The sequence below is a fragment of the Eleutherodactylus coqui genome, chromosome 11, assembly GCF_035609145.1.
Source record: "Eleutherodactylus coqui strain aEleCoq1 chromosome 11, aEleCoq1.hap1, whole genome shotgun sequence".
Lineage (NCBI taxonomy): Eukaryota > Metazoa > Chordata > Amphibia > Anura > Eleutherodactylidae > Eleutherodactylus > Eleutherodactylus coqui.
In genome coordinates, this window is record NC_089847.1 from 90,421,184 (window position 1) to 90,434,950 (window position 13,767).

General features: G+C 45.1%; 1 protein-coding gene across 2 annotated transcripts in view; it reads left to right on the plus strand.

The window, feature by feature from the left end:
- The first annotated feature begins 213 nt into the window (after positions 1-213).
- Positions 214-13,767, plus strand: part of PNPLA2 (patatin like phospholipase domain containing 2) — a 38,148-nt gene continuing 24,594 nt past the window's right edge. For both annotated transcript variants that reach the window (XM_066583018.1, XM_066583019.1), the window contains exons 1-2: positions 214-324; positions 400-611. In XM_066583018.1, coding sequence (XP_066439115.1) covers positions 425-611 — 187 coding nt within the window. In that variant the 5' untranslated portion in view covers positions 214-324; positions 400-424. The remainder of the gene's footprint in view (positions 325-399; positions 612-13,767) is intronic.

Sequence of the window (13,767 nt, forward strand, 5' to 3'; positions counted from 1 at the left end):
TCCGCAATTAAGTTGCTAATTGCCCTATCTGCCCTGAGAGCAGCACATCACCCGCCCAGCAGGGAGAGGGTTACAGCCTGTCATTGTTTCCCAGAAGTAGCCTTCACTAGAGGGACAGAGGAGGAGGCCGCCCATATATGAGGGTGTAGCTCACCCTCTGCCTGCCATTGGTGTGCCATCCCCGCCCCGACCAGGCGGATTGGTTGTGACGTCTCTGCCGCCTCCCATCATAAAATATCAGGAATTGGGAAGTAAATAAGGTGCAGCGGGCAGTGGGGACACAAGAGGCTGCAGCTGAGGAGCTGAGGGGACACAGGCTGTGAGGTAAATGTGGCGGGGAGCCTGGTGATGCTGCTGGAGGTGGGGACAATGGCTGACATATGGCTTCTCTTCCTACAGCACAGAGGGCAGCAGGATTCCGGACATGTTCCCCCTGGACTCCCCCTGGAACATCTCCTTCGCTGGCTGTGGCTTCCTGGGGATTTATCACATTGGGGTCGCCAGTTGTCTGCAGGAACATGCGCCATTCCTGGTGCAGAATGCCAAGAACATCTACGGAGCCTCTGCCGGAGCGCTGACCGCGACCGCGCTGGCGAGCGGAGCCTGCCTGGGTGAGAACATTATATATACCCGTATACATTGTATACACCGGATCACTACCTGGATGACTACAGTATACATTATGTAGACCTGCATCTGCTCACGTCAGTACAGTATACATTATATATACCGGCACACTGCCTGGGTGAGTACATTATATATATATATATATATATATATATATATATATATATATATATATATATATATACCGGAACACTGCCTGGATGACTACAGTATACATTATATAGACCTGCATCTGCCCGCGTGAGTACAGTATACATTATATATACTGGTACACTGCCTGGGTGAGTACATTATATATACCCGTATACATTATATATATATATATATATATATATATATATATATATATATATATACCGGAACACTGCCTGGGTAACTACAGTGTACATTATATAGACCTGCATCTGCCCGCGTCAGTACAGTATACATTATATATACCAGTACACTGCCTGGGTGAGTACATTATATATACCCATATACATTATATATACCGGAACACTACCTGGGTGACTACAGTATACATTATATAGACCTGCATCTGCTCACGTCAGTACAGTATACATTATATATACCAGTACACTGCCTGGGTGAGTATATATATATATATATATATATATATATATATATATATACCGGAACACTGCCCGGGTGAGTACAGTATACATTATATATACTGCAACACTGCCTAGGTGACTACAGTATGCATTATATAGACCTGCATCTGCCCGCGTGAGTACAGTATACATTATATATACCAACACACTGCCTGTGTGACTACAGTATAGATTATATATACCGGCACACTGGCTGGGTGAGTACATTATATATACCCGTATACATTGTATACCGGAACACTGCCTGGGTGACTACAGTATACATTATATAGACCGCCATCTGGCCATGTTAGTACAGTATACATTATATATACCTACATACTGCCAGCGTGAGTACAGTATGCATTATATATACCAGCATACTGCCCATGTGAATACAGTATACATTATATATACCGACATACTGCCATCGCAAGTACAGTATACATTATATGTACCAGTGTACATTATATAAACCCAGAATACTACCTGTACAGTATACATTATATATACCAACATAATGCCCATGTGAGTACAGCATACATTATATATACCAGTATGCATTATATACCGGCATACTGCCCGCGTGAGTACAGTATACATTATATGTACCAGTATACATTGTATATACCAACCTACTGTCTGGGTGAGTACAGTATACATTATATGTACCAGTATATACTACATACTGGCATACTACCCAGGTAAATATACAGTACACATTATATGTACCAGTATACTACCTGGATAAGTACAGTATTATACATTGGTATACTGCCTGGGTGACTACTGTGTATATATAATAGATCTCTTTACTGCCTGGGTGAGTACGGTATATATTATATATCGGTATACTCCCCAGGTGAGTACAGTATATATTATATATCAGCATACTGCCTGGGTGAGTACAGTAAACATTATATGTACCAGTATACTGCCTGGGTGAGTACACTATATATTATATATCGGCATACTGCCCAGGTGAGTACAGTAAATATTATATGTACCAGTATACTGCCTGGTTGAGTACACTATATATAATATATCGGTATACTGCCTGGGTGAGTACAGTGTATATTATATATCGGTATACTGCCTGGGTGAGTACAGTGTATATTATATATCGGTATACTGCCTGGGTGAGTACAGTATTATACATTTCAGTATAGAGCCTGGTTGAGTGTTTATATAATACATGACGTAAACCGTGTCGGTTAGTACACATATACTCCAGTACAGTATATAAACCAGTATAGAGTCTGGAGATATACTGCTTAGGTGAGTGTATGAGCAGTGTGTGCATATATAATATGTTACACCACCTGTACACAAGCTGGAATTAGCAGGGTGGTATACACCATATCACCCTAGCCAGGAGCTCACCTGAAAGAGAATATCCCGCAACCACTGCGCCAGGTAGGATCTGATCATATATGGTGCCCACAAATGCATCTCTCATCCGGGGGTTTCCATTGGTTACTCATGCAACCCATTCATTTCAGTGGGATTTGTGGATAACATTATACTCTATACAGCTGATACATACGCGGACCAATGCAGATACCAGTATGCTGGAAACCTCAGCAGTAGCCCAGAATACCTCTATGTATGTGGTGGGAGGTCTGCTGACGTCTCCTGACCATGGCTGATCTATGTGAAGTGGTCAGCTGTTACATGTTCCTGTATGCTATATAGGGAGCTGTCTGTGTGTTTGCACTGTATACAAACCACCAGTGAGCATGTGATCCCCATCCTGCGGCATAAGCAGAACTATGTATATACCGGCCGCTCGCTTCTTTGTACTGCAGCCTTCTCGGCTCTCACCGCCAGTGTCACAACATAGTAAAGGCTGAGTCAGGTCCTTACATGGTCCTAGGTGGGACTGATTGTAAGCCTTATTATTGGACTCGTAAAACATCTTACCTGTTCATGAATTACTTTGATCAGTAAATGGAGGTAATCAAACAGTTAAAACTTTAAAGGGATTGTGTGGTTTAGAGAAATCATTTTCAAATACTCTATTTAAAGGTGCTAGTACAAGCTTAGGGCTCATTCACATGGGCGTGGCTTTTTTCGCTTGGTCACGTCACAGCCATAGTGCGACCGAGAATAGTGTGAACGGGCACACAAATTTGCCGTTTGTACGCCCATTCAGACTGCCCTGGCCCGGCGCATATACGTCGAGCCCGGATTGCCATTCGGCGGGGGGAAGACAGTTTAGCTTTCCCCCTCTCCGCCTTTTCGACGACTCTCGACAATGAAAGGAGGTGGGACGGGGCAGGGGCTAGTGTGCTAAGCTCCTGCCCCCTCTCTGCCCCTTGTCGGCTGCCAGCAATGGCATCCTGCCCCCTCCCATTGCAAACAGCCGGCAAGGGGTGCAGAGGAGGAGAGAAGGAGGAGGGAAGGGGATGGGAGTTTGACAGACACACTGCTAAATTCCCTCCCACGTCCCTTCTCCGGCAGCTACCATAGGCTCCCATAGGAGTCTATGGAGCCGCTGCCATGTTCCAGCCAGGAAGTTAGTTCCTGAACTATCTTTCCCGGCCAGTGTAAAAGCGCCCGGCCGGCCAAGATAGCAGATATGGTGCACATTTTGGCCAGGCACTTCTACTCCGCGGGAATACGCCCATCTGAACGAATGTATTGTAAACCAATGCATCGGATGGGCAGCGCTTATAGGGTGGGGTTGAAAACGCGGCTGATATACGCTCGTGTAAATGAAGCCTTAGGTTGATCTGCCATATCGCTGCTGATTGCCAGTTTGCACCTGGATTTGCTATCGTTTCAACTGAGCAAGTGGTGCCTGGAAATTGGAAGTGATCCGCATCCAGTTCCAGAGCCGGGCCTCGTTCCCACGATCGTATTTTACTGTGTATTACACGCACGATGACTATAATGGGGTTCGTTCGGTTTACACCCGGCCTTTGGACAGAAGCTCCGGCTGGAGGTTCCGATGCATATGTAACACTGGCCTTGTAATTGTCCCACAGCTGTAGCTCGATACTTAATATCAATCAGTCGTGTATCTCTTAAAGGGACAGTTCATATAATCAGTATATTTAAAGGAATTGCTGTGCTTGCAGTTTTGCTATGTTATAATGGGGATCCAGCCTTTTGCATAAAGTATTGCATAAAGGTAGACTCCGTTCAGCCAGAACCCCTATTATCCCTGTCTATGGGAAGCTTATGGAGTTGAGCTAATATGAGTTACATAATTCTGATTAGAATCTTAATCAACTGAAATGTCAAGTTAATGAAATTAATCTGATTACTTGTCCAGCTAGTTTTAATAAATCACCCCATTGTCCTGACTTTGACAAGAGTTTTATGTTATTTAAAGGGGTTGTTTCATCAGAGAAGCCCCTTTCAGAAAATGGCACCTGGGGCAAACAGCTGATGACCCCGGGTCCCACTTCTGGTACCCTGTGGCTAGCAGCTTATTTGCTAGTGAAGACTATAGCCAAACATGTCTCCTATAATCACCGCAGAAGGGAAATGTAGCGTTCATTCAGATAAACCGTTATCTTGTAATACAAGGACAGCCCCAAACCCTCCAGATTGGGAGAAGATCTATGTTCTGGGTCAGAGGGTAGATCTTGATCGGGAAACCCTGATCTATGATGTTCATAGGTATAAATATGGGTTGTGTTTCCGGTACAACCTGTCTATTGAGTCGTGCCTTTAGGAGGTTTTGGCACAGATACTACAAGGTAATTGCACTTTAGCTATGACTGATGACTTGGCAGACTGAAGTACAGTATCATCTCAGAGTTCAGGCTCACCCCTCCAAGACCTGACACTTATTCATTTTTTTTTCCCATTCCAGAACCTTTGTTTTTCCGTAAACATTACCTTATGATGACTTTTTTGGGAGGGTTTGGGGATTCCCGCAGCGGAGTTCGACCTGGTGCCTGGCCGATGACCCCTGTGAACCTGTCAGCGCTGTAAAAGTGCTGGCCGGCGTTCTGTCACACATTCGCAGTAGCTGCAAGTGCTAGGCGATATCGCGGATCCCGCGATACTTCCACAGTGCTCAATGCAAAAGTGTCACGGGATGGTCGCTTCCATTGACTTTAATGGAAGCCATCCGTGCGTAGCCTGCACAGAATCGCAGCATGCTGTGATTTCTCCGCCGTGAGCAGAAAATCATAATCGGTTTCTGCTTGTGGAGATGAAATCAGGATTTGCCATAGCATGCTATGGGGCGGTATTTGCCGCGGAGTCTGGAGGCGGACGCCCGCTGTGGAGTCCGCAATGCAAATGTGCCGGAGGCCTAAATCCCGCAGTGTCACCTGGTGAAGTCCACGCATGGTCTGAAGAGCTGATACTTTTCAGACTTCTGTGTGCCCACTCTCCCATAGACTTCTATGGAGAAACGTCCACTGGGGGGTCTGAAAAGGGTCAAAGTTTCAGACCACGTGTGAACTTTACTGGGGGACACCAAAGGGAACAGGAGATCGTAAATAAATACATGTCCCCAAACAACACCATCATCTAGTTTATGGTGATATTCTGTGTTGACCATGTCCCTTTAATAACTAATTAAAATACATAAACACATAAAATATATATTAGGGCAATGCCTCAGGCACAGCAGAATTAATTTAATAGGGGATATAGCTTGTTAAAGGGATTGTCCAACTTGAGTTTTTCTTTCTTAAATTCATGCTCCCCGTGTCCAAATATAATACAGGATCCTATACTCTCCTCTCCCGGGTCCTCGCAGCTCCGTTTCTTCCTGACGCTGTGTATGGCACGTTGCAGGTAGTCACAGACCTCAGCTGATACCGTATCTGTGATTGGCTGCAGCAGCCTATAAAACCCTGTTCAAAGGTTGCCTCTCTGCAGCCTCTAACCCCGCAAAGCATACGGTGACATAGCGCTGGAGCTACAAGGAACCGAGAGAAACTAGTATGGGGTGTCTTATTATGTTTAGGCATAGGGAGCAAGAGTTTAAAAAAAGAGACGTCCCCATTCTCTCCTTATATAACAGCAGGGTAACTACCCAGACGGGACGGCCCTGATTCATTGAAAGTTCTACTCTATAGCAAACTTGTTAATGCCTTAAAGGAAAAACAACAAAAATAAGCATTATGACCCTGCATGCCCCATTCTCTCCCCCTCCCCCCCCCCCCCAACACACCGCCTCCCATATAGGTAGGATAACCAGGTTGTTAAGATGACAACATCCCTTGCCCTGATAATAACATCCTAATTGTAGGACATAAGCACACCTGACTAATGTATATCATGTCATTAGGATGTTATTATCAGGCGTGGGATGTTATCTTAGCTACCTGGTCTGAACTATCTATGTCTTATCCTCGGGGGCCCCCAATGATCAGCTAGTATTCGGCCCACGGTCAGTATAGATGGAGCAGGAAGCTCTATACACATAGTGGTGGCACAGCCGCAGGCAAGGGCTTAATAGGGCTGAAATGCATAATAGGCCTGGATACATTCAGTAGGCTTCATGGCAACCCATCAGCACCCTGCAATTGCATCAGCAGAGAACCCCCCTTCTTTTTCTGGCCAGCTTCTTATGCCTTCTATATTCTGGTCACTCCCTTGCCACTGTATATACCTGCTGACACAACGTGGTCATTGAGGACACAGAACTGCAGACTTTGTACCAAGTTCCAATAAATTGATGAGTTCTAAGGTGTAGTTATAAATAACTTTGTATCCAGGTAAATTGGCCGTGCCAGCACTTCTCATCATCTGGTGTAGAGGAAGGGTTGGGCATCACCACGTGGCAGCAGATGGCTTCATACAGCATCCATTACTGCCAGATAAGGGAAGCATCCACAAACTATTTAATCTCTTTGTGACTTTTCTGCGCTGACCCCCAAAACTTTTCTGAAAAGTTGTGGCTTGTTGCGAGGGGGCCTGGCCATCGCAGACCGACAAATTTATGTATAATTTACGCAAGACACTCGTGTAAGTGATATCAAGAATGTATGCCAAGTCGGACTTGGCGTACATTTCTGTCTAGGTGCACGAAGCCACCTCTTGGCGCAGGAAATGCCGGGCCTATAACCATGTGCCAGGTGACAGAAGCCGGGTGCTGCTGAGAATGTTCACATTATGGCGCCTTGTATGCGTAAGTGCATTTACATGCTTATTTGCACAATGGGCGTTGCGGTTTACAGTATTTTTGCGCGCACAAAAACACGCCAACATGTTTCCATTGATTTCAATGTGCAATTAAGTTAAATGAGAAAATAGAAAATGTGTATTTATTTATGCGAACCAAATGCATGTAGAAAGTGCTTACGTGAACAAACCTATTGTGTGTGCAAATTTTGCGTGAGCAATATGCTGCGCAAATGCATTTGTGTGAATAAGGCCTAAAATAAACTAAAGTCTCCTCACAACTGCAACCCTTGCTCGGCTCCCTCCCATCATTTGTCAAAAAAAGAAGGTGTTTGGGGTACGCACCCACGTAACAGAAACTGCTTGCAGGTCAGACTCCGCCCAGCCGTGGCCGCCAATGGAAGCATGGTCTTGCCAACGTGGCCATCAGGATGATACGGCGTTTTGGCATGTCCTATTCTTGTCTGTATCACAGATGAGAAGAGGACATACAATGTATATTGTCCTTGCAGCTTGGACAAAACAATACTTTCACTCGTTTGAATGATCGTTTTGTGTAGAAAGCCCTCAAGAAGGGGAGACTTGTGTCCCAATTCTTTTTAACCAACACTGAAAGAAACAATGGTGATCTCTTTGGTTGTTACAACTCCCTCGTTTCTTGTGTGTCCTTGGCTTTATACAATGGGGGTTGTAGTGTTAAATTTTCTATGTATTCAGAATTTATCCCAAAGGGGTATGTTGTATGAGGCCCGTTCAGTTACTTATGTTTGTACGAGGCTTGTTTGGTTACTTCTAGTTGTATGAGGCTCGTTCGGTTACTTGTGTTGTATGAGGATCGTTCGGTTACTTGTGTTGTATGAGGCCCGTTCGGTTACTTGTGTTGTATGAGGCCCGTTCGGCTACTTGTGGTTGTATGAGGCCCGTTCGGCTACTTGTGGTTGTATGAGGCCCGTTCGGCTACTTGTGGTTGTATGAGGCCCGTTCGGCTACTTGTGGTTGTATGAGGCCCGTTCGGCTACTTGTGGTTGTATGAGGCCCGTTCGGCTACTTGTGGTTGTATGAGGCCCGTTCGGCTACTTGTGGTTGTATGAGGCCCGTTCGGCTACTTGTGGTTGTATGAGGCCCGTTCGGCTACTTGTGGTTGTATGAGGCCCGTTCGGCTACTTGTGGTTGTATGAGGCCCGTTCGGCTACTTGTGGTTGTATGAGGCCCGTTCGGCTACTTGTGGTTGTATGAGGCCCGTTCGGCTACTTGTGGTTGTATGAGGCCCGTTCGGCTACTTGTGGTTGTATGAGGCCCGTTCGGCTACTTGTGGTTGTATGAGGCCCGTTCGGCTACTTGTGGTTGTATGAGGCCCGTTCGGCTACTTGTGGTTGTATGAGGCCCGTTCGGCTACTTGTGGTTGTATGAGGCCCGTTCGGCTACTTGTGGTTGTATGAGGCCCGTTCGGCTACTTGTGTTGTATGAGGCCCGTTCGGCTACTTGTGTTGTATGAGGTTCGTCTGGTTACTTGTGTTGTATGAGGCTTGGATTATATATAGTTCTACAAGTCTGTGTTCGTACATCACTCCGGCTCCTTTTGCTGTTTCTAGCTCGCTGGCCGGTATCGTGTTTGTGAAGAAGTATTACTGGCCGGTTATATAATTTTGTTCTTTGTCTGTTCCAAGAAAGAGGAAGGAAAGCAAGTGTAAACAGTGCAACATGTTCTTTCTCCTCCTCCTGGCCACAACCAGCTAACGAACTTTGGCACACTTCAGTATAGGACCCTGTACTAACCGGGTTTTGATGCAGAATTAGGCTTTTGCAGGCTGATCCGAGACTCACAAGTTGCATAAATATTCCATCAAGCTTATGAGTCTCAATATGACCCCGTTAACTTCAGAGTGGGAGCTTGCAGGTTACACAATCATCTATGGTCACATGATGAACGTCGCCGTGTACCTCCAGCCTCATGGATCATACATCTGCAGAGGACCGTGCGGTACAATTGTCCCTGCGACATGACGTTCATGTGATCTAATGAATTAGGGGGATTTGCTGAAGATGTTATCCAGTGCAATCCAAGGATGGAAGCTGTGGTGATATCACGGAGTTTGCAGAAAGCTGCAATAGCAGAAATGACATATGTACTTGCATGGTGTGAATAGGGTATAGATGGTCTGTACAGAAGCATCACAACTATCCTGCCATGCGGGAATGTCATTTTGGCTTCAAAAACTGCATTTAAAAAGGGGGGGGGGGGGGAATGAAGAAACCCGGCAAGTGTGACCTCACCCGTTGTCCTACGATGGTGGTTCTCTGCCTGGTTGGAAGCAGTGTGTCCAGAGGTTTCCATTGATCTCTTCCTTGGGAGTACTAACTGTACTGCCATAACCGATCGGGCTAGGGCTACAGACTGACTTTGGCTATGCTACCATAGTAGTGCGAGGTCCGTCGACACGGTTGGAATGTGACGGATCCAACGCTGCCGTAAGGTTTCTGCTATAAATAGCAACTGTGACACTGAGCCGTAGGACATGTACCGTCAGGTTCCCTGTTGATGGGTATGTACATGGAGGTTAAAAATATCGATCAGGTGTAGCTCTGACATACATCAAAATAATGTATGAGCGTTTTTTGTTTTTTTTTCGTCATCATTAATTTCTACAGGGGGGGTGGCATATGGCTACTATTGAGCATTTTTGTATCTTATGTAATATTACCATAGGATCCTCCAAAACAAAATCCGCTGCCGAGACTTTATGTTGAGCATAAGTTTGGTTATACCACACTTAGGGTGGTCTCACAACTGCACTGGGGATTCCGCTTTCCTGCTCCATTCGGGGAACAGGAAAGGGGAATCCCTACAACCAAAAGTTCCAGTATCTGGACTGAACCGAACAGCGCGGACGGACTTCATTGACTATAATTGGGTCCACCCGCTTTTCATCAAGCTGCCCAGTTTTAGAGCATGCGGGGCTTTTTCTTCCGGTATTCGCAGCTGGATCTGCGATTGAACCTCTTGCAGAAGTGGAACCACCCCTGTGCGATATGTAATGTATAGTATTCAGTGCTGCGTGTCAGAACTGTTGAAGTGCTTCAAAAGAAAAGAATTGCACGTACAAAACCCTGTTGAGTGCTTATAACATACCAGGCTTGTTTGTCCTCATGTACAAGCGTTGTTCAGTCATTCCTCAGCTCTGAATCACACCGGCAGTTGGCAAAAGTCTACTCAGCCGGGCAACAAATTCTTACATCAACCGAGATGCCAGCACCTTGACTGAGGTCCAGCGTGACTCCCTGACTCTATTCTGTAAAGCTCAACCTGCTTCGGTGACCTAAAAGACTGAAACCGTATCCCCTCCAAGGACACGAGTCTTCTGTGCCATGTGGGCAACCGCCAGATGTACTTTTTGTAGGGTACAGTTCTTGGAAACAGCCTGCCCAGAATAACATCTCCATAAATAAGTAACTGGTCTAGTTGAAGGCATTTGGGTTGCCCCTCAGTAAGTTACTGGCTATGGTTAGATGTACTCGATTTCCAAAAGTTCATTTACTAAAAAGAAATGGTTTCTGAGATCTTGTGACCCCAAATACTCTGATGTTTTCTGCAGTAATGTACTGGTGCCTCATCAGAGAGCCCGCTCTCCTGGCATTGTCAGCCCTGAGTCCATCTCCATAAACTTACAAGTGGGCAATACTCTAAACGTTAAAGGGGTTGTCCAGTTTAGAAAACCCAGTTTTGTATAATCTATTAGGCGACCGAGTTAATAGAGTGGGGTCCTCTGTTCATGGTCCTCATGTCTGTCCAAAGCGGCTACAAAGAGTATCTCGTTCTGCATCGGAACCAAGTCAAACACCGAACCGTTGATACGATGTAGAGTGCACCCTTGCAAGGGTGACATCCGCTGCAGATCCACATCCAAAACCGCCTCAAAACCCGCACCTGTCTGATGGGTGACCGCCTCTATGGCCCTCGTAATGGAAGCGTTTAGTAGTTTTCATCTACCGGTAGTAGATGCTGAGTCTAAGTCTTTTTTTTTTTTTTATGAAAACTTTTTAGAGAGGATTGACACTTTCTTTTTGGGTTTCGAAGTTATATTTTACCTCTCCGGGATCCAGAACTGCTGGAAAACTATGCATACAAGTGAAACCCAAGAGTGCTATAACGTCTATAAGTGTGACTTGCTGGTGCTCCCCCGGAGCTTCATCCATAACAGCGGCTGAAGCTGGCTTCGTTGTGACACAGCAGGTGACCCTGTAGTGATATTCGTGGCACATGCCTCTGTAAACACGTGAGTTCTACCGTCACCTCTGCCTAGGACACCGTGTTTAGAACATGCAGTGTTTACTCCATTGACGATGCAGCAACCAGAGGGCAGAAATGTCTTTGTATGTATTGATTAAAAATACCACTGGCCGGACCAATTTAACCCTTTCCAATCCACTGTCTGACGTCTAAAGACATTCTGATTGAAGGCTGTACAGCTCCGATGTCAGAATACGTCCGGCAGGGTATTGTTACTGTATAATACTGGCCGCTCTGTTGTCAGGGGCCTCTCCAGCATGTCCCATACCGCAGTACTGGCTCTAGCCAGCAGATTGTGAAATGGCAGAAAGAGCAAGGCCCCTAGGAAACCCTGAATCCAATATTGGATTGCAAAGGGTTAAATGATAATAGAGTTTCTGTACATTTTATTTCTAGGATGGTACTTTTTTTTTCTATTCTGTACAGTAAAGTGTTTAAAGGATAATCCCACCATGCTTGAGAAGAAAGGTCTGTGTGCAACTGTGCTGGCCATAAACACCCAAATCTCTCATACATGAAGCTGATAATGACACATGCTACTTTGTACATGCTTGATCATATTCTGTAAATCTATGAACGTTATGTTCAGCATGCATTACAGTTAAAGGGGTTTTCAAAGAAAGTAGTATTCTCTGTGGGATACCCCTTTAATTATGGTTCATATTATGATAAATTCTGAATTCAGCTTCTACAATACATTAAATGGGCACTAACTTTTTACACCACTTCTACTCATCCAACAGCCTGGGTATCACCAGTCTTGTAATGAACTTGCAATGTATATATTTTTTTAATCTTTAGTTTTTACCACTGAAAATAAAGTTTGAAATGCCTGCCACTAGGGGTCTCTCTTCCAGCACCTTTTGCAATCCACTACTTGTTGTTAGGCATTTGGCTTCTGTAGTAAAGGGACATGGGGACACTGCTAGCTACTACATGCAACAGCGGCAGACATTCAGATGCTGCCTTGTAGCTGATTGGAGCAGGACTATGCAAGGCAGCATGGGAAATATGGGAGAGGTGGTCCCGGCCAGTACAGTGCTGGCAGAATGGCTGCTTAGGACACGTTCCCACCTGTAAATGGATGAAAATAGCATGTCAACAGAAAAATAGGAAATATAAATGGAAAACTAAATTGATAGAGCGCAAACTAGGTGCAAATAGCAGCAAAACAGCGACCAATGGAGACCTGAACTGCTTTTGAGAGAGATTTTTAAACAAGGGTTTAGTTGTAAGTGTACACAGCACTGTATTTCATAGAATCGTAGAGTTGGAAGGGACCTCCTGGGCCATCTGGTCCAACCCCTGCTCAGTGCAGGATCACTAAATCATCCCAGATGTCTGTGTCCAGCCTTTGTTTGAACACTTCCATTGAAGGAGAACTCAACACCTCCTGTGGTAACCTGTTCCACTCTTTGATCACCTCACTGTCGAATATCTAATTTGTGTCTCCTCCCTTTCAGTTTCATCCCATTGCTTCTAGTCTTTCCTTGTGCACATGAGAATAGGGCTGATCCCTCTGCACTGTGACCATCTCAGATATTTGTAGACTGCTATTAAGTCTCCTCTCAGCCTTCTGTTCTGCAAGCTAAACATTCCCAGATCCTTTAACTGTTCCTCATAGGACATTATTTGCAGACCGCTCACCATCTTGGTAACTCTTCTCTGAACTTGCTCCAGTTTGTCTATCTTTTTTTTAAAGTGGGGTGCCCAGAACTGGACACAGTATTCCAGATGAGGTCTGACTAAGGAAGAGTAGAGGGGGATAATGACCTCATGGGATCTAGACTCTATGCTTCTCTTAATACATCCCAGAATTGTGTTTGCCTTTTTGACTGCTGCATCACATTGTTGACTCATGTTCAGTCTATGATCTATTAGTATACCCAAGTCTTTTTCACATGTGCTGCTGCTTAGCCCAATTTCTCCCATTCTGTATGTGCTTTTTTTCATTTTTCTTGCCCAGACTTTGCATTTCTCCTTGTATATTTGTAATATACATGATCTGTAAGGTTACCCTGTTTTATACTCCATATTTGCCAGTGAAATAGTACTGATGTAGTCTGAACCCCTTCTTTGCTGAGCACAGTGGTCTGTTCCACCATAGAGGGCATCTCCAGCTGACTGCCTCATTGCAGAGCAGACCACCACATGCAGAAATTG